The following is a 19,371-nucleotide window of genomic DNA, read 5'->3' on the forward strand; positions in this document are numbered from 1 at the left end:
AAGAAGTGTAGTCTTTCTTCATAGGACATATATTTGAGTTTAAAAAAGTAAAAAAAAGTAAAAAATATTTTTATTGCACAGAAAGAATACAGTGGTAACATAACAACACGAGTTACTGATAAGAGTTGTGCATAACGAACTTGACATTCAGAGATTCCAGGAGTCCCCGCACTAGGCTAGGCCTGTATCGCGGGAGACCAGATGTACATTGTATGTCATGCGAGTCAACTTAAGATAAGAAAAATAATTTTAATTTTAACATTTTTTAAAACTATGTAAACTGTTATAACATTACTATTATTTTTTGTTTCTAGGTTCAACTTTAGTATCAGTTAATAATATCTTAGTCTAATCAGTTATTTTTATACTTATATCTATTAAAGTCTTGAGTTAAACAATTTTTAGAGTTATCAAATTTTAGTCTAGTTTAGTTAGTTTTATATTTATTCCAGAATTGTTTTAAACAATTTTTAGAAGTAATGTCTCAGTCTCATTATAATCAAGTGATAATAACCAAGTTTCTTCGGTATCTTGGTGAAACTACGTATTCACGTTACGTACGTACGTTATTCAGTTATTTGTATAGTCGCGGTCAAAATCTGAGGACGTAGTAATAAGTGTAGAGACACAATATAGTCAGAAATGCTGACAACGCATTCGAGATCCAAGCCGCGAGGCGCGGGCCTCGCCAGTTGTCCCCCGCCTTGCGACCTGCCCGGTAGTTTTCCCAAGTTCACACTTTGTAATTTAGTGTAACAGTTTTGGCCTAAATTTATCAATATAAATAATCAACAATTGTGGAACTCTAGGTTTCTTTAGTTATTTTAATATACCAATGTAAATTTAATGACTGGAGGTATTTTTAGACTGCCTAGTCAACGTGATAATTCGTTGAAACCATCTATGTGGTCTTATAACATGTTAAGACAGTGTAACAATGTTTCAGCATTTGATGGTCAATGGACGCAGGAGCAGGAGCGCGCCCTGTGCCGCAAACACGATATTCGGAACTGCTGCGTGCTTCTCAAACGCCTCCAACACCACGAGGCTCTCGCCGGCAACGACACCCAATACATAACTCAAACTGACACGGAATCTGATCCAGAGGAAGTACACACTAGAGTTGACTTTGAGAAACCAACATGTGATCTTTGCGGAGAAAGTTTTGCACAGAAATCCGATTTGAAGAAACATATCATGATCCATATACATGTACCTACCACACACCATCCACAAGCGGGTACTGATAGGGAATCAGATGCTGAAGAGAAAAACATCGATATTGACTGTGAGAATGAACCTACATGTGAATTTTGTGGCGAGAAATTTGCTCTAGACTCAAATTTAATGAAACATGTTATGATCCATATGTACGTAGCTCGGACTAAACAAATGTATGACCAATCAGAAATTAATACTTATGAGTGTGACATTTGCGGTAAAATATTTAAGCGAAAAAATAGCTTAAAGCGTCATATTAAAACACACTCGACCCAGTCAAAGTCTAAGGACTTTAAATGCAATAACATAGGAGAGAAATCATACAACTGCGAAACATGTGACAAGCGTTTTATAGATAGAGATCGGTTGAAAAGACATTTACTAATTCACACGGATAAAAGACCATATTCGTGTGACGTATGTGAAAAACGATTTAAAACCGGCAAACATTTAAAAATGCATACACGGATTCATAGTGACATAAGACCATATTCATGTGACGTATGTATAAAACGATTTAGAACTCAGAGTCATTTAAAAACCCATACACTGATTCATAGTGACATGAAACCATATTTGTGTGACGTATGTAAAAAACGATTTAGAACTGAGAGTCATTTAAAAAAGCATACACTGATTCATAGTGACATAAGACCATATTTGTGTGACGTATGTAAAAAACGATTTAGAACTGAGACTCATTTAAAAATTCATACACTGATTCATAGTGACATAAGACCATATTTGTGTGACGTATGTAAAAAACGATTTAGAACTAAGAGTCATTTAAAAACTCATACACTGATTCATAGTGACATAAGACCATATTTGTGTGACGTATGTAAAAAACGATTTAGAAGTGGGAGTAATTTAAAAAAGCATATACTGATTCATAGTGACATAAGACCATATTTGTGTGACGTATGTAAAAAACGATTTAGATATTTTTTTTTTTTTTTTTTTTTTTTATTTATTTAAGAAACAAACAGTCTTTTATAGTTATATATAACACTGGAACTTTTCTTAAAACTAGACTTACAGTTTCCTTAATGAAAATATTTTAACATCATGCTTATTAAGTAGTTTCTACATAGTAAAACAGAGCTATTTGTGCGTGCAAAAACAAAACACAAAAAAAAAGAAAAGAAAAAAATTATGAGAATAAAAATATAAGAGTATTATAACAACCTTATGGTATTGTTACTAATTGTTTACAAACTGAATTCTCAGGATTTGTTAACTATGTATTAATAAAGAAATTATAAAAAGCAGTAACATCTAATACTGAGATTATTTCGTTATAGCGCCAATCTAAACATTTGGGTTATTAGTTATTACACTGCATAGATAGTGTTTTAAATCTATTAAGTTTCTCACAGAAAATATCAAGGCTCAGAAATTTTTCGTTGTACAACCTGCACGCCCTTCTAACAAAACTATTTTTTGCGTAAGCAGTCCGACTACGGGGGATGTAAAAGAGGGGTTTTTTCCTGCAAGCACGTTCACAACGTCGAGGGACTCTGAAGGAAAGTGAATGTAATAAAAACGGAGCATCAATAATATTATTAATAATTTTATAAAGGGTTAAGATATCGGTACGTTCTCGGCGATAACTAAGGGATGTTATATTATGTACTCTCATTGCGGTGGCGTAATCCGAGTATTTATTTCTAATTCTGTATTCTATTGTCTTAGCAAACTTTTTTTGAACTCTCTCTATCCTATCACTATGTATTTTATACAGTGGGCTCCACACAGCACTTGCAAATTCCAAACGACTACGAACATAACTGTTAAATAATACCTTATAAGTTAAAAGTTTCTTAAATGGTTTACCTACGCGTAGTATAAATCCTAACTTCTTAAATGCTTTACCTAACAAGTCATCAATGTGAGGTATAAAAGTGAGTTTAGAGTCCATTATGACACCGAGATCTCGAATCTGGTGAACACGACCTAATTTTTTATCGCAAAGTTTATAATCAAAATTAATACTATTCCTTTTCCTGCTAAAACTTATAACGGAACATTTGTCTGGATGTATAGACAACTTATTATCAATACAATAAGTCTCAAAAAGATCCAAGTCTTTTTGTAAGGCTTTGCAGTCGTCCACATTACGTATGACTCTAAATATCTTTGCATCGTCAGCATATAACAGTAAGTTTGAATTTTTTATGCATGCAGAAATATCATTGATGTATATGACAAACAACAAAGGCCCCAAATGAGACCCTTGTGGAACACCAGACGTAATAGGCCTGTACTGAGAAGTATATCCACCCACTGCCACAGCCTGCGAACGATTCTCTATGTAAGATTTTATCCATCGGAGAAGGTCGCCGTGTATACCGATATGCCAAAGCTTCAACAGTAAGCGTTCATGACAAACCTTATCGAAGGCCTTGGCAAAATCAGTATACACAGCGTCTACTTGATAGTTATTATCTAGTGCGTCCAATAAGATCTCCGTGTAGCATATAAGGTTGGATTCAACACTCCGGCCCTTAATAAAACCATGCTGGTTTGGAATAATGTGACGCCGTATGGCAGTGGATAACTGATCGGTTACAATTTTTTCCAAAATCTTACCAAATTGACACAGTTTCGAGATTGGTCGATATTTTTCTATGTCGTGGCTAATTTCACCTTTAGGTATAGGAGTGACTAGTGCACGTTTCCACAAAGAGGGCACGCATCCGTCTGTAAGGGACTTTTTAAAAAGTAATGTAACGGGTTCTACTAAATTAGGAGAGCATTTATTGATTATTACAGGATGTATAGAATCAGGACCGGCCCCTTTATTTACATTTATGGATTTAAGATATTTATAAACTAATTCTTTGGTTATGTAAATTGTATCAATGTCTAAAATTGAGTCACTTGTTAATGGGAGGTTATTTATATCAAAGGAACCACTAGCTGGTTTTTCAAAAACTGAGTGAAAGTGTTCATTGAAGAAATTACAAATTTGTGTACCACTTGAAGCTGCCACACCCTTATATTGCATAACCTGTGGAAGACCTCTTTTAGAAAACGTAGATTTTATATAAGTCCAGAAGAATTTAGGGTTAGCATTAATCTTAGTTTCAGTATAACTAATATAATTTTTATAACATTCGGGCTCCAAATTTGATATTCTTTTCTTTAAAAGTTTATAAGTGTCATGGTCTAAAGGGTTACCGTACGTCTTCCACAGCTTATGGTATTTCTTTTTTTCATTCAGCAATCTTCTAAGCGGTTTGGTATACCATGGGGGCTTAGAACAAGAGAACCGTTGGGGGACCTTAGGAACATGTCTATCAATTAAGTTATTTAATATATTATAAAATATCGAAACACAATCGTCCAAAGTACGGCCCGAAAAGCGTTCTGACCATGATCAAGCGCGGACTGATCAAAATAATAAGATTTAGAAAAGTAAAGATGAAGAAAAACTTTAAAATAAAGTTATTACCAAAAACTAAAAATTATTATTACCCTTTGTAGGTACAAACAAACATTCCTAAATATTGTTTCTTTGAAAAATAAAACTTTAAACTAAACAAACGCGTATTCATTTTCGTATAGATTCTAACGTAATGCGAACGTGGCGACTACATTCAAAATCATTCACGGATATTACGAGTGTCCGGAACTGAGCGACCTGTTCATTCCAAAACTCAAACAAGATGACATTTCTTTAAACTAGTAACAACAAAACATTAAACAAATATCCGCCAAAACTTTATTGTAAACCGAATAATAACAAAGATGTGAACTCAGCATGTGTGAATTAATTTAAAAATAGACTTGATAAACTATCTAAACAGTGAAGTCTTGCTAATTGAACTATGGTTTAGATATAATATTTTAAACTTTCGCGTTTTGAACACATATTAACTCACATTATAGACGCTATTATTATTTTTGGTGGGACATCAGTCAGCCGCGACCACGACCAGTGAAACCTGTGTCGAAACGTCGGTAAATCAAGGTAATTGAATATAATTCGCGTTAACCCATCTATTATGTGAGTTAATAGGGTTTAGATGTACCAGCATCAGCTGCGTGTCTAAAATGAAATAATATTGATATATAACACTTTAAACTCCCGCGTTTTGTACACATATTCAATTACACAAACGGCTCTACTATCGGTCGGGGTTAATAATAATATTGATAAATATCTAACAGGGAGAGAGCAGCCTATTCAATTTTTTCCTTGCGTAGGGATGGAAACGGGTCAAAATTTAGCCAAAATCGTCTTATAAATGAATGTCAATTAATATTTTACTGATTTGCGCGATTTGAACGAACATAAATTGACCCACCGGGTTATGAGGGAACGGTTTACGACATTGAACAATTTAGATTTAGATATAACTCAGAGATAGTCATTGCTTATTACTTTTGCAAATACACATTATATACGCCCGGCCCGGCAGAGCAAACAAGTAAAACCATATAAGTGGATCATGATAACTTTTTTAAACAAGATGAAAGAGCTGTAAATTGTCCACATAGTTATAATGCGGGCTTTACACACTCGTCGAGAGCGCCGAGTCTCGGCACCGCTCCGATCCAATAGTAAGCCCCCATTCGCACGAGAGCTTTTTCAACGCGCTTTAAAAAACCGCTTGAATCTGTCCGCACTCTAAATTCGATTTAACGACCAAGGCTTTAAAGTCGAAAATCCAACAACGCTTGATAAAAAGCGTCACCGCTGTCGTGTGAATACATACATGGTTATCCATTTGTGTCATTCAAACGCTTTTTAAACGTGCGTTGAAAAAGCTGCCGTGCGAATGCCTAATATGAAGGCCCCTGTACTTAATGGGCCAGCGTGGGCCAGTCTGGGGGATGCATTTATGCGTTAGAGGGAGCAAGTGATATTGCTGCGCATGCAGGGGCGTATTTACCCTAGGGCCATCCGGGCCATGGCCCGGCCCAAGTAGCACAGATAGCTCTATAACTACTCACTTTTAGTTCTATCTAACGCTCTGTGCGTATAAAGACACTTATCAGAGCACACTCGTGGTCCTACAGCTGTATAATAGATCTCAGTGATATTTATATAGCTTAGGGCGGATTAAAAGCAGCGTTACGGCTCTGAAAACTACCATTAATACGCAAAGAGTGATATAAAGGTATATTTGCTACGACCCTATACAGCTTTAAGTGTTATCAAATGCTTTAACCGTTATAAAGTCTGTTTTAGTGGATAAAATTACGCCATGTGCTGTATAAGGAGGTAATTGTGGACTTTTATTACGTTGACTTATTAAGGGAGCACAAGTGAACTATTATGAAGCTAATAGACGTATAATGGAACACATGTGGCACATAATACAGCTTGTTGCTTAACATGTTTACCGCTAAGCAGCTTTTATTACGCTGACTTTTAAGGGAGCACGAGTGAACTAATATGAAGCCAATAGACGTATAATGGAACACATGTGGCGCATAATACAGCTTATCGCTGAACGTGTTTACCGCTAAGCAGCTTTTATTACGCTGACTTTTTAAGGAAGCACGAATGAACTATTATGAAGCCAATAGAAGTATAATGGAACACACGTGGCGCATAATACAGCTTATCGCTGAACATGTTTACCGCTAAGCAGCTTTTATTACGCTGACTTTTAAGGGAGCACGAGTGAACTAATATGAAGCCAATAGACTTATAAATTGAACACATGTGGCGCATAATGCAGCTTATAGCTGAACATGTTTACCGCTAAGCAGCTTTTATTATTCTGACTTTTTAAGGAAGCACGAATGAACTATTATGAAGCCAATAGACGTATAATGGAACACATGGGGCGCATAATACAGCATATCACTGAACATATTTACCGCTAAAGCAGCTTTTATTTCGCTGACTTATTATAAGGGAGAACGAGTGAGCTATTATGAAACCAATAGACGTATAATCGAACACATGTGGCGCATAATACGGCTTAGCGCTGAACATGTTTACCGCTAAGCAGCCTATTATACTACCATTGAGACTGTCTGCATAGCGGCTGTTTAAACGTTCACAAGATGCCTTATAACTGTTTAGAGGATCACTAGTGTATCGAAATAACGACTTGGACTTTATAGTGGTTACCTTAAGTATCTTTATCAGATATATAACAGTCGTATGCTGCATATTAGAATTTTAACGGTTCATGTTGCTTTTTAACATTGACCGCCATTTTATTGTATATAACCTACACAACTGAAATTACTTTTCCAACTTTTAAGGGTAACAATAAGGTTTTGTGCATGAGTTCTTAACCTTAATCATTAGTTTAGTACTTCCTATAACGTATTATTAACTTTTTATCTCATAATTCTGTCCAAACCACTGAAATAGTTTTTACACATAGCTTATTTATATCATTAATTTAATTAAATACTGATTATTTTCGTGCCGCACTGAAATTTTCTTAGATAATGTATATACATAATGTCAATAAACTTGCATTCCCAAACATCTTTCTCGCATTAATATATAAAATATCATGTACTAACATTTAACTAAACACTAACAAAATGACTTATCGTGTCGTTGCGCTTAACGTTTTTGCTTCAATATAAATATGTTCACCTCTGCGTTCGTCGTCACCATACTTAATAATAGCTTCTTTTTAAGGCAGAGGTGTAAAAGTATGTTTGTAATTATCTTTTATTCAGCCCAACGTCAATCTTTCCCGGTATTAGGGCGCACATGTGACATATTAGCTGAATAAAGGGTAACCGGTGGTCTCTTACCCAGTCAATATTCACCTCTTATAACTCCTGTTACCCCTTATAATTCCGTTAAATTGCTGCTATAACGCTCTTAAGTAGCTATGTGAACTTAAGGCTGCCTAAATTTGTGCCCATTTAAGAGTTATAAAAGCTGAAAAGACGCTTATACAGCTCTTATGCAGCTTTTATATTCCAGCTTCAAGCGTATTCGTACTTCATTATGCGGCTGCTATACAGCTAATCTGTGCTACTTGCAACGCCGCCCCTGGCCGACTGCATTTTGTTTTGGTTTTGGCGCCATCAACCAACTTTTCACTTTTTCATTTCTTACTTTTTCATTTTTTTCTTGTCAATCATAATAATAATATAAAAAAATGGGGATACGCTGTATCAGAGAATCAGCCGCAGTGGTTTACGTGAAAAGTTGCTTGGAAAGTTAATGCAAACGCCGCTTAGGGCCGCTTATAGGGACCCCATAGTATAAAGGGCACCGCAGGCGCCCTGTATTGAAAGAACGCGTTTCGCGCGACGCGACCTTACATTGTGGAGTGCGCCACCGGCGCCCTGTAAACCAGAGCGTGCAAAGCGTACAGTGTAAAGGGCGCCTCAGGCGCCCTGAATGTAAGAAGCCTGACTTTACAGAGTAAAAGGCCCCGCAGACGCCCTGTAAGTATGTCAGAGCTTTGCCCGACATTACAGTGTAAACTTGTAAAGGGCGCCGCATGCGCCCCGTATGCAAGAGCGTTCTAAAGTTACAGTCTCAGGCGCCCTGTACCCGCTATAGCGCCGCCGCGGCCATAAATTCTAATGCATTATTTGAGGAGATGAACATGTTCTACTAGGGTTAAAAAGAATCATAAAGAACTATTTGTGCTTCATCCTTCTATCCGAGGTATTTTGCGTCAGTTTTGTGGCCTCGAGCAAGAGCAGTCGTAAAATTTCTGTAAAAAATGCCACATTTGAAATGTTTTACACCTTATTATAATCCCTCGTATCTTATTTTTCTAAATTTCATTAACATTGAATAAGATCTATCAAAATACATCAATTTCACCAGAATCGGTTAATGGACTGATGAGTAATTACTAAATAAACATTGCAAATAGGAGTCGTAGGTTCGTAACATCTGGTTTTTGGCTTTTTTACTGGGTCTAAAATTTTGAAAAAAATACACAATATAGTTCTTTATCTATAGATTACAGGAAAATCCGTTAGAAATGTGCAGTCAAGCGTGAGTCGGACTTAATTACTTAGTTTTCGATTCAACCCCTATGGATTTTTTAAAGACATTTCATTTACGTTCCACATAAAAAATACATTGTTATAAATTGGGTAATGTACGGAATCCTTGGAACGCGAGTCCGACTCGCACTTGATTTAAATTGTTTTTGGGTTCCGTACCCAAAGGGTAAAAACGGGACCCTATTACTAAGACTCCGCTCTCCGTCCGTTTTTCTGTCTGTCACCAGACTGTACCTCATGAACCGTTATAGCTTAGGCAGTTGTAATTTTCACAGATGAAGCATTCTATTGCCGCTATAGCAACAAATACTAAGAATAGAATAAAATAAATATTTAAGTGGGGCTCCCATACAACTAACGTGATTTTTTGATTTTGGTACGGAACCCTTTGTGGCGAGTCCGACTCGCACTTGGCCGGTTTTTTTCCTTGACTTCTGGGGCGGTGAAACGGTCCCTTGGACTGGCCGACGCTGGCCCATTGTGTTCAGGGGCCTTTATAGTTAGGTTGAAGAACATTGCAAGATTTCAAGTCAAATCAGCGACGTAAAGTACATAAAGCCCACTCCGCACTCGTGCGCGAATCGCCGCGAACGCGAGTGTGGAGTCGTTTGCGCAGATCTGCGAAATCGACTCCACACTCGCCTTCGCGCCGCGATTCCCGCACGAGTGTGGAGGGGGCTTTACATACTGCGAAAACATTATGCAATGAAATGATTCATGAAATCAATAATATGGTAAAATAATATAAAATAGAATAGAGCAATTAAAAAAATCTTACTTGTGTTTCATTCCTCTACCTTCTCAATGTGCATTATAAATGTACACCACGTTTCAATCTAATCAGAACCAATCATAAACCCTGAGGTTATAGTCCCATAGAAAATTTGAATTTTGGGCCTTTTTCTACTCACCGAGTGGTTTGACAGAATGTGCAAGATGACAGCTATGCTTTTTTACAAATGAAAATACCACAGATAAGAAAATTATGGAATCAAACGATTGTATAAGGCCGCCTGCCATACACTACAATTAGATTGAAGCCTCGAAACAGCTTTTATGTTTATCTATCGCATGTTGACAATCATCTCTGAAGGCCTCTCAGAACGTAATCGACAATCTCATGCAATTTGTTGCAAGGTCTGTAGAAGCCATAGAGGTACAATAATATAGAGATGAAACGGGGGAGGGGCCAAACGACCGAACGAGATGCACTTATAGAACTTTCAGTAGGAGTAGCAGAGAAGGCGGTATTATTGCTTGTCCTTGTCACAGTTTCACTTTTTGTTTGTTCCCCACCTTTTTATTAGTATGGAGAATGGTGGGCAACAAATGAATTCGACCAATCACAGTGTCGCATTTGCGTATGTTTTGTCCCTCACGGAGGCACGCGTATACCACTTCTATATGATCCTACATTCTATGGTAGAAGCCTTTAGTGACAGCAGTGACAGTGAAGATGACGTTTTGTGTTTGAGGTTATGTTGATAATATACTTACATCCAGCAAATATGAAGTAAATTCATGCTATCTTGTATTTAATACAATAGTCATTTTCCAGAAATATGTTCATTTTATAATTCATACTTTTCACAAAATATATATTATTAATTTGCTCATCGCATTAGTTCGTTGTTGTTGTTACTATTAAAAGTTGTCCTGTTGCATGAATCTAGAATGGAAGGTTCCAGCGGACTGTCTGAGTGTGTGCGCGTGAAGGAGGAGCCCGCCGAGCCAGAAGCGGAGCCCGAGCACCCGCCGCCCGGCGCGGCGCCAGGTGAGTCGCCGAGTGTTGGTACATAGTAAGGTGCATACACACTGTAGTTAACTTATGAGAAGCAACATTGCATTAGGTAACTTACCTGTAAGCAAGGCCGTCGTAAACTATGCTGGGGCCCTTGGGCACATAAGAATTTGGGGCCCTTTTGGGAAGTAAAGAAAGTGAATTAAACTACTACGACGATCATCTATTTAATATGAGCAATTAAATATACCTACTGTTACTGTCTGCCCTTTTGGGCCCCCTGAGGATGGGAGCCTTGGGCACGGGCCCCGTGTGCCCTTATGTTAAAGACGGTACTGCGTGTAAGATTGTTGTCTGTCAGGATCTCCCCTAATATTATACATATTTGGGGAGACAACAATCTTACGGGCTACTACCTGTACATAAATACCTAATACCTAAACGGTACTCCGTTTGGAGCCGTTTTAGTGTCTGGACAAGGTTTTTAAAGGCTCCAGGGATAAATTGGTGAACCTTACAATCCAGACACTTTGAATTTACAAACAATTTCATTTATTAAAATTAAAACATTGTCCATGTCGTAAGATCAGTCAGCAGTCACATTCACATTCATCTTGAACATTTGAGTCTGCATTGGTCTGCCAATGAATGTTCCCGAGGATGCTCCTTGGGACAGAGTGAAACATGTTAAGCAATTTTTGACTTAATTAATATATTTAGCATGATGTGTCTCATGGAAGTTTTATTATTAAAATTGATCACTTCATGTTATGGTTAGGTTTGATTTATTTTCACATTTTTTTTTGCAATTTTGTATAAAAGTATTAAAACATTTACTGCTAAATGATATTATTTTTTAAGACAGTGAATGCATATATGCATTGCAGGAAAAAATGGAACCCTTATAGGATCACTTGTGTTTCTGTCTGTCTGTCCGTCTGTCACAGCCTATTTTCTCCGAAACTACTGGACTAATTAAGTTGAAATTTGGTACACAGATGTAAGTTTGTGACCCAAAGACGGACATGTAACGTATACAAATGAATTTTAAATATGGAGGCCACTTTAGGGGGGTAAATGAGAAAATTAAAAAATAAAGTTTTTCAAAGTATATCGTGTTACATATTAAATAAAAGAGCTCATTTTAAGAATCTCAAATATATTTTTTTTTATAATTCTAGGATAAACAGTTTAGAAGTAATTCAAGAAAATAGGCAAAAAATTACCATTCCCCCCCCCCCCCCCCCCCTTTATCTCCGAAACTACTGGGTCTAAAATTATGAAAAAAAATACACAAAATAGTTCTTTACCTATAGATGACAGGAAAACCTATTAGAAATATGCAGTCAAGCGTGAGTCGGACTACTTACTTAGTTTTTGATTCGATCCCTACGGGTTTTTTAAAGGCAATTCACTCGCATTTACATATAAAAAATACATTGTTTAAAATTGGGTAGTGTACGGATACGGAACCCTTGGAACGCGAGTCCGACTCGCACTTGGCCGGTTTTTTTTTAAATAGTCAACACAAGGCTCTTCATTATATTTTGCATTTGTTCTTCACCAGTACATATCAAAGAAGAGCCACAGAATGGACATCATTCAGACAGTCTGAAGGAGGCAGAGTGTGTCAAGCAAGAGACGGAGAGTGAAAATGAAATAAAGGAAGATCCCTCATGCTCCGACAGTGGGTGTGGTGTGAGCGAGGCAGCCATGCTGGCCGGCCTGTACACAGACCATGAAGTTAAAGATGAGCTTGTTCTGGGACAGGAGTGTCCATATCGACCTGATGTCACTCTAGTAGTTAATGGTAAGTTCTGTTTGCTGTCCATTGATATTGGTATTGGATGTTTTCTATGTATATAAGTTATATAAACATTTAGTACTACACTTAGTAGTAGTATCACTACACTTTCTACTACACACTCACAAAGTCCCCCGCGCGTCTGCATGTTTGTGTGTTTGTATGTTCGCGATAAATTCAAAAACTACTGAATGGATTGTCATGCGATTTTCACCTATCAATAGAGGGATTCTTGAGGAAAGTTTATGTGTATAATTTGATAACCCGTGGGTTGCCGTTAAAAAAATATCCTTCTTCCTTCTTCCTCGCGTTATCCCGGCATTTTGCCACGGCTCATGGGAGCCTGGGGTCCGCTTGACAACTAATCCCATGATTTGACGTAGGCACTAGTTTTTACGAAAGCGACTGCCGTCTGACCTTCCAACCCAGAGGGGAAACTAGGCCTTATTGGGATTAGTCCGGTTTCCTCACGATGTTTTCCTTCACCGAAAAGCGACTGGCAAATATCAAATGACATTTCGTACATAAGTTCCGAAAAACTCATTGGTACGAGCCAGGGTTCGAACCCGCGACCTCCGGATTGAAAGTCGCACGCTCTTACCGCTAGGCCACCAGCTTTCGCCGTTAAAAAAATATATACTAAAAAAAATTCAACACAAATGGAAAATAATGTAAACAAATATGACCGATTTTGTTTGCTTTTGACATATACCTGTTTACACCTGGCAACCCCGCATATAGGCAGAGGGGAAATCAGGCAACCTTTACTTTTTCAATTCTGTTGGGTATATTCTATTCTCTTAACTAGTGAATGATTTTTTTCAATAACAATGAAATGAGGAAAGTAGATGAAATAATATAAAAAAATCTTTAATATTATTCCTACGTAATTTAACTAGGAAACTGATCGATGTGTAGATGTGAATATTAGGTATCTATCATTTATTTCTTATGTATAATAAATAACTGATGAGGGTATACATATTTCTTATACGGGATGTAGTACTAATATTTTAATGTCCATTGTGACCAGGTCACATTGGCTCTGTGCTCCGAGATTGCTGCGTGATACTCGAACGCCTCCCACACGTCGAGACGCTCGCCAAGCGCCAAGACACAACTCATACTGATACGGAATCTGATGACAAAAAATTATACGGCGCCAATCGCCAGACCCACGACACATCGTATACTGACACGGAGTCTGATACTGACGAATTATACGCTAGAGAGAAAGAACCGATATGTGATCTTTCTGGTGAAAGCTTCAGTCTAAAGTCAGATTTATTGAAACACGTCATGGATCATATCCACAGCCCTTCAAGCGCGGAGCAGGAAGGCAGTGGACACAGTTATGGTGAGTTTATTCAGTTCTTTGTATAATCGCGGTCAAAATCTGAGGACACAGTAATAATTAGCAACATAGTACCCATAGAAACACGAATACATTGACAATTTGACATCTATAGGTGCATACTATACTTATTTTAAATGCGGGTGTTGTCGGAACGGGTTGCAATTTTATAGTAGATAATCAACCGGACTAGACGAAAAACTCGTTTTTCTTATTTCCTACTTTTGGTGCGTCCACCAACAACTTTTTACTTCTTTCGCCGATGCCTCGTACATGTTACTAGGCGGTGTAGCAAAGAAAGGCTTCTTTAGTAATTTTAATATACCGATGTAATTCAATGACTTTGGAGGTATTTTTAGACTGCCTAGTCAACGTGATAATTCGTTGAAACCATCTATGTGGTCTTATAACATGTTAAGACAGTGTAACAATGTTTCAGCATTTGATGGTCAATGGACGCAGGAGCAGGAGCGCGCCCTGTGCCGCAAACACGCTATTCGGGACTGCTGCGTGCTTCTCAAACGCCTCCAACACCACGAGGCTCTCGTCAGCAACGATACCCAATACATAACTCAAACTGAAACGGAATCTGATACAGAGGAAGTACACACTAGAGTTGACTATGAGAAACCAACATGTGATCGGCCTCGGACTAAACAATTGTATCAAAATTCAGAAATTCATATTTATGAGTGTGACATTTGTAGTAAAATATTTCAGCGAAAAACTAGCTTAAAGCATCATATTAAAACGCACTCGACCCAGTCACAGTCTAAGGACTTTAAATGGAATAACATGGGAGAGAAATCATACTACTGCGAAACATGTGGAAAGCATTTCCCAGCTAAATATCGGTTGAAAAGACATTTACTAACTCACATGGACATAAGACCATATTCGTGTGATGTATGTGAAAAACGATTTAGATATTCGAGTCATTTAAAACGTCATACACGGATTCATGGTGACATACGACCATATTTGTGTGAGGTATGTAAAAAACGCTTTAGAACTGGGACTGATTTAAAAAATCATACACTGATTCATGGTGACATGAGACCATATTCGTGTGATGTATGTAAAAAACGATTTAGATCTGGGACTAATTTAAAAAACCATACACTGATTCATGATGACATAAGACCATATTTGTGTGACGTATGTAAAAAACGATTTAGAACTGGGACTGATTTAAAAAGCCATACACTGATTCATGGTGACATAAGACCATATTTGTGTGACGTATGTAAAAAACGATTTAGAAGAGGGGGTGATTTGAAAAAACATACACGGACTCATAGTGGGGAAAAACCATACACATGCAAAATATGCAACAAATGGTTCACGCAACTGTCAAGCTTAGTGCGACATGAATTAACACATACTGGAGAAAAGCGGTTTTCCAATGACATATGTAACAAGCGGTTTGTGCGAAAAAGAGATGTAGAGAGACACATTGACAACATTCCTTTATTACGTAAGACTATTTAGGGAGTGGGGCGACTGGGTTTTTGAGTTTTTATATGTTTTCCTAGCAAAGCTCGGTCTCCCAGATATTTCATATAATTTGTAATAAAAAAGGTCAATACACATCAAATTGTGTAAACATATTTTCTATAATGTTAATATCCAGGGAGGAAAATGAGGAAGGCGTTTGTATGGAGAAGCGGTCGTCTCGTCCCCTTTCCTCTTATCAGTTTTAAAAAGATGTGTAGTCTATCTCGCGGGCGAGGTGCTGTCGCGCCGCTCCTGTGTTAAGCCATAGAGTAATGTAAGTAAAGAAAGAGTGGCAGCTCCATACGTCAGTTTTCTTACCAAAACGAGAGTTATTTCGTAGTCGACGTCTAACGTCAAGAAGTGGAACTATCAGTACCGCTACTTGACACCAGATGTCACAAGTGTCGCTACTAACGAAAAATGTACTACTAAAACAATTTACAACTAATATTATAAACAGATGGAGTTGAAAATAGACTTCCAGTTAATCTGGTTATAATATTAGCTAAAATTGTTGAGCATTAGAGTTTTCGTTCGCCGCGACATCTATTGTCAACTAGCAGTACTGATAAATTCCGCTACTTACGCTAGATGTCGACTACGAAATAACTCGCGTTTTGGTAAGTAAACTGATGTGTGGAGTTACCACTCTTTCTTTACTTATATTACTCTATGGTTAAGCCTATAGCACGAATTTACACATGTCATTGCAAAGTTCACACAATCTTTTGAAGTGAAAACTTCTTTAGCGGCGCTGTGCACTTTTTGAGGTGGGGAAAAAATGTTAAACTCGAGACAGCGTAACGCGTAACGCGCTGACGTCATGTGTGACGGACAATGTCATTGTTTTTGATTTAAATGCCATCTAGTGAGTTTCCCTCAAACTGGTATTGATAATTATAACTGTAGTAAGTCAAGCCAAGTAAGTCTTACATAGTGCTGCAGATATTTTGCACTAGATGGCGCTGTTATTAATATTTTGAGTTACAATGTCGTTGAGTTTTCACTTCTGCCGGCACTCCCGGAGTGCACCCCGTTGTTTTTTCAAAATTAATCAGTACCTAACTCCTTAAAATGATGAAGTTATAATATGTAAAATACATAAATGTGTCATAAGTCCATTGTGATAAAAGTGTGCTACGTTTTACACACGAGGCGACGTTGTGCATTTAGAAAGCCGATGTGTGTAATGACCAATTGCACACGTGTTACATACGACGATTTCAACACACTTGCGAGGAAAAAAGAAACATACATAATATATTAATTAAATTTTAAGGGGCCCACTGATTAACAGTCCGCCGGACAGTCAGACTGTCAGTTGTTAAGAACTGTCAAAATTTTGTTCTAACTGACAGGCCGATACCGTCCGGCGGACTGTTAATCAGTGGGCCCCTTTAGCCCTGCATCTGTCATACTGCCTGCCATGCCGGCGCCCCCTCTTCCCTGCCGCGGCTGCCCGGGCCCCGGCGCCCCGAGTCCGCGTTGTAAAATCTACTTGACCAATTTAAGAATCCCTCTCCATACATATTATTAGCAATAAAAATAGTTACAATCTTAACTCGATCGGTTATCATACATTACCACACGAGTGCAAAGCACAATATAAAAAAGCACGCGTGCGTAGAGGCGGTTATGAGACTAAAAGCGGTTCAATAAGTTCCACATTACGAGCAAGTGTGTTGATAAAACTATTTAGATCAATTTGTTTATTATTGAAAACTGCATGCTATTTTTTTACTACTGTCACAGTGTACGTAAAGGCGTATCCAGATTAGTCAATTTTTCGCCAATCTGATTAAATTGCCCGATCGAATCAGGAGGTTCGGACGCAAACGCCAATTTGACTCGCCGAATGCAACCGCCGATAATGGCCGATATTACCGATAAAATGAAGCGCGGACGCAAGAATAGCAAATTGTGAGGCCAGTATTTTCGTTCTGGGCTATTTTTTAATTTAGAGGGCTCTAAAGCCCCCCATTCACACTCCTACCTTGTAGTCCGCCTCGTAGTCCGCCTCGTTGGGTAGGATTGTGTATGGGGGTTGCGGACTACGAGCCGTCCTACAAACGGCTAAACGGTAGGACGGCTAGTAGTCCGCAACCCCCATACACAATCCTACCCAACGAGGCGGACTACAAGGTAAGAGTGTGAATGGGGGGCTTAATATCACCATAAATCTAAAATTGGAGATTGATGCCAATTTCATTTCTGATCAAATCGACCGATTTGATCAGTCCCGTCTGGATACCACTTAAATAACATGATGATGATGATGATGCATTCCTGTTATCCCTCATTAGGGACATAGGGCTCGCAGAAGAATCCTCCATTTGTCACGGTCTTGAGCGGCTTCTTCCAGCTCTTAAATAACATGAAGTCACTAAAATATTTTCAAAGTGTAAACGAGCGTTTCTTTTATTTTTTGCCATTTTTATATATTGTAACCTTCTCTGCCACTTTTGTGTTATTTCTTGTCAGGATTGTAAGCCCTTTTCATAGGACAGGATAGGAGAAAAAAAGTGTCACATTTTTCATACAAACGGCTAACCGGTCCGGTGACGTGGCGGTGGACGTCATCGCTGTTGCTGTGGAGTTAATTTGATGCGGCGGCGGGTTTGTCACCAACAATGGTAAAATAATATAAAATAGAATAAAGCAATTTCAAAATTCTTGCTTGTGTTTCATTGCTCTACCTTGTACTGCCCAATGTGCATTATATTATAGTCTACATCCCGTTTCAATCTAATCAGAAGCAATCATAAACCCTGAGGTTATAGTCCCATAGAAAATTTGAATTTCGGGCCATTTTCTACTGACAAAGTGGTTTGACAGACTATGGGTCGGTTGCACCAAACTGTTCGTATCGTTAAAGAGTTCGCAAAATTTATATGTATAGAAAGTTTCATAGTAAAGCGCCGGGGTGCGCCGGCTGACGTTGATCAGTCTGTCAAATGTGGTCGGTGCAACTGTGGGGCTACCGCGAATACCGAAAATCGTCAATTGCGGGCAATTCTGACAGATAAAACACGGTTTGCTACCGCGAAGACAGCCGTCATCGAGCGGCCCGTTCGAAAGACGATTATGGATCGAATAACGTTCCATAGACCTACCGCGAAACGCAATTTTCGGAGTTTTTGACAGCACGAAATTCGTAAAGAACTGTCAAAACACACGTTACCTCAAGAGCTAACGTTGTTCTTTCGTTTATCACAGTGCTGCCAGATAACTCACCTTTCAGCTTTTTATCCCGTTTTTGTGGCAGTGAATCCGCGCATTGTTTTGCAAATATTTTGAATGTCCTCGGTTTTTGAGCACTGCAGCGGGATGAATAAATAGATATTTGGGGATTATGCTCGATCAACTCGCAGTTTCAAAGCAGTGCTCCTGTTTTTTCAACTTCATGACCTGGCAATTTCATTCTGTCATAATAGGGTATCATGCCCTTCGTGTATCTTATTATTATAGTTGATTGTGTCGTGCTGCGTGAAATTGTACTGTTTGTTTGTGAACTATTACAAAGATGTTTCTGTCGCAAGAGAACCTGGCTGAAGAAATCCGGCAACAAGCCGCTTCTATAGGTGCCTAATGCGAGAAAAATTCCGCTAAGTGAAAGTTCTGGACGCGGAGTTTGTAAATACCACGCTGCATATTTCCACATCCACGACGAATAGCTGTAGGACCCTGTTCAATAAGGTATACGTTTTACATTATTTCGTAAGTCATTAATCAAATAGTCAAAACATTGAACATTCACAATAAAAGGTCTAGAGCATTGCAAGATGTATGTTT

At 38.2% G+C, this 19,371-nt stretch overlaps 1 protein-coding gene across 1 annotated transcript; it reads left to right on the forward strand.

Moving 5' to 3' along the window:
* Positions 1-642: 642 nt before the first annotated feature.
* LOC134802618 (zinc finger protein 235-like) lies at positions 643-8,182 on the forward strand. Its single transcript, XM_063775254.1, has 3 exons — positions 643-718; positions 947-2,142; positions 8,138-8,182. Exons 1-3 carry the CDS (start codon positions 643-645, stop codon positions 8,180-8,182), a joined length of 1,317 nt encoding a protein of 438 aa, XP_063631324.1.
* Positions 8,183-19,371: the final 11,189 nt, after the last annotated feature.

The sequence above is a fragment of the Cydia splendana genome, chromosome 25, assembly GCF_910591565.1.
Source record: "Cydia splendana chromosome 25, ilCydSple1.2, whole genome shotgun sequence".
NCBI classification, from domain to species: Eukaryota; Metazoa; Arthropoda; class Insecta; order Lepidoptera; family Tortricidae; genus Cydia; species Cydia splendana.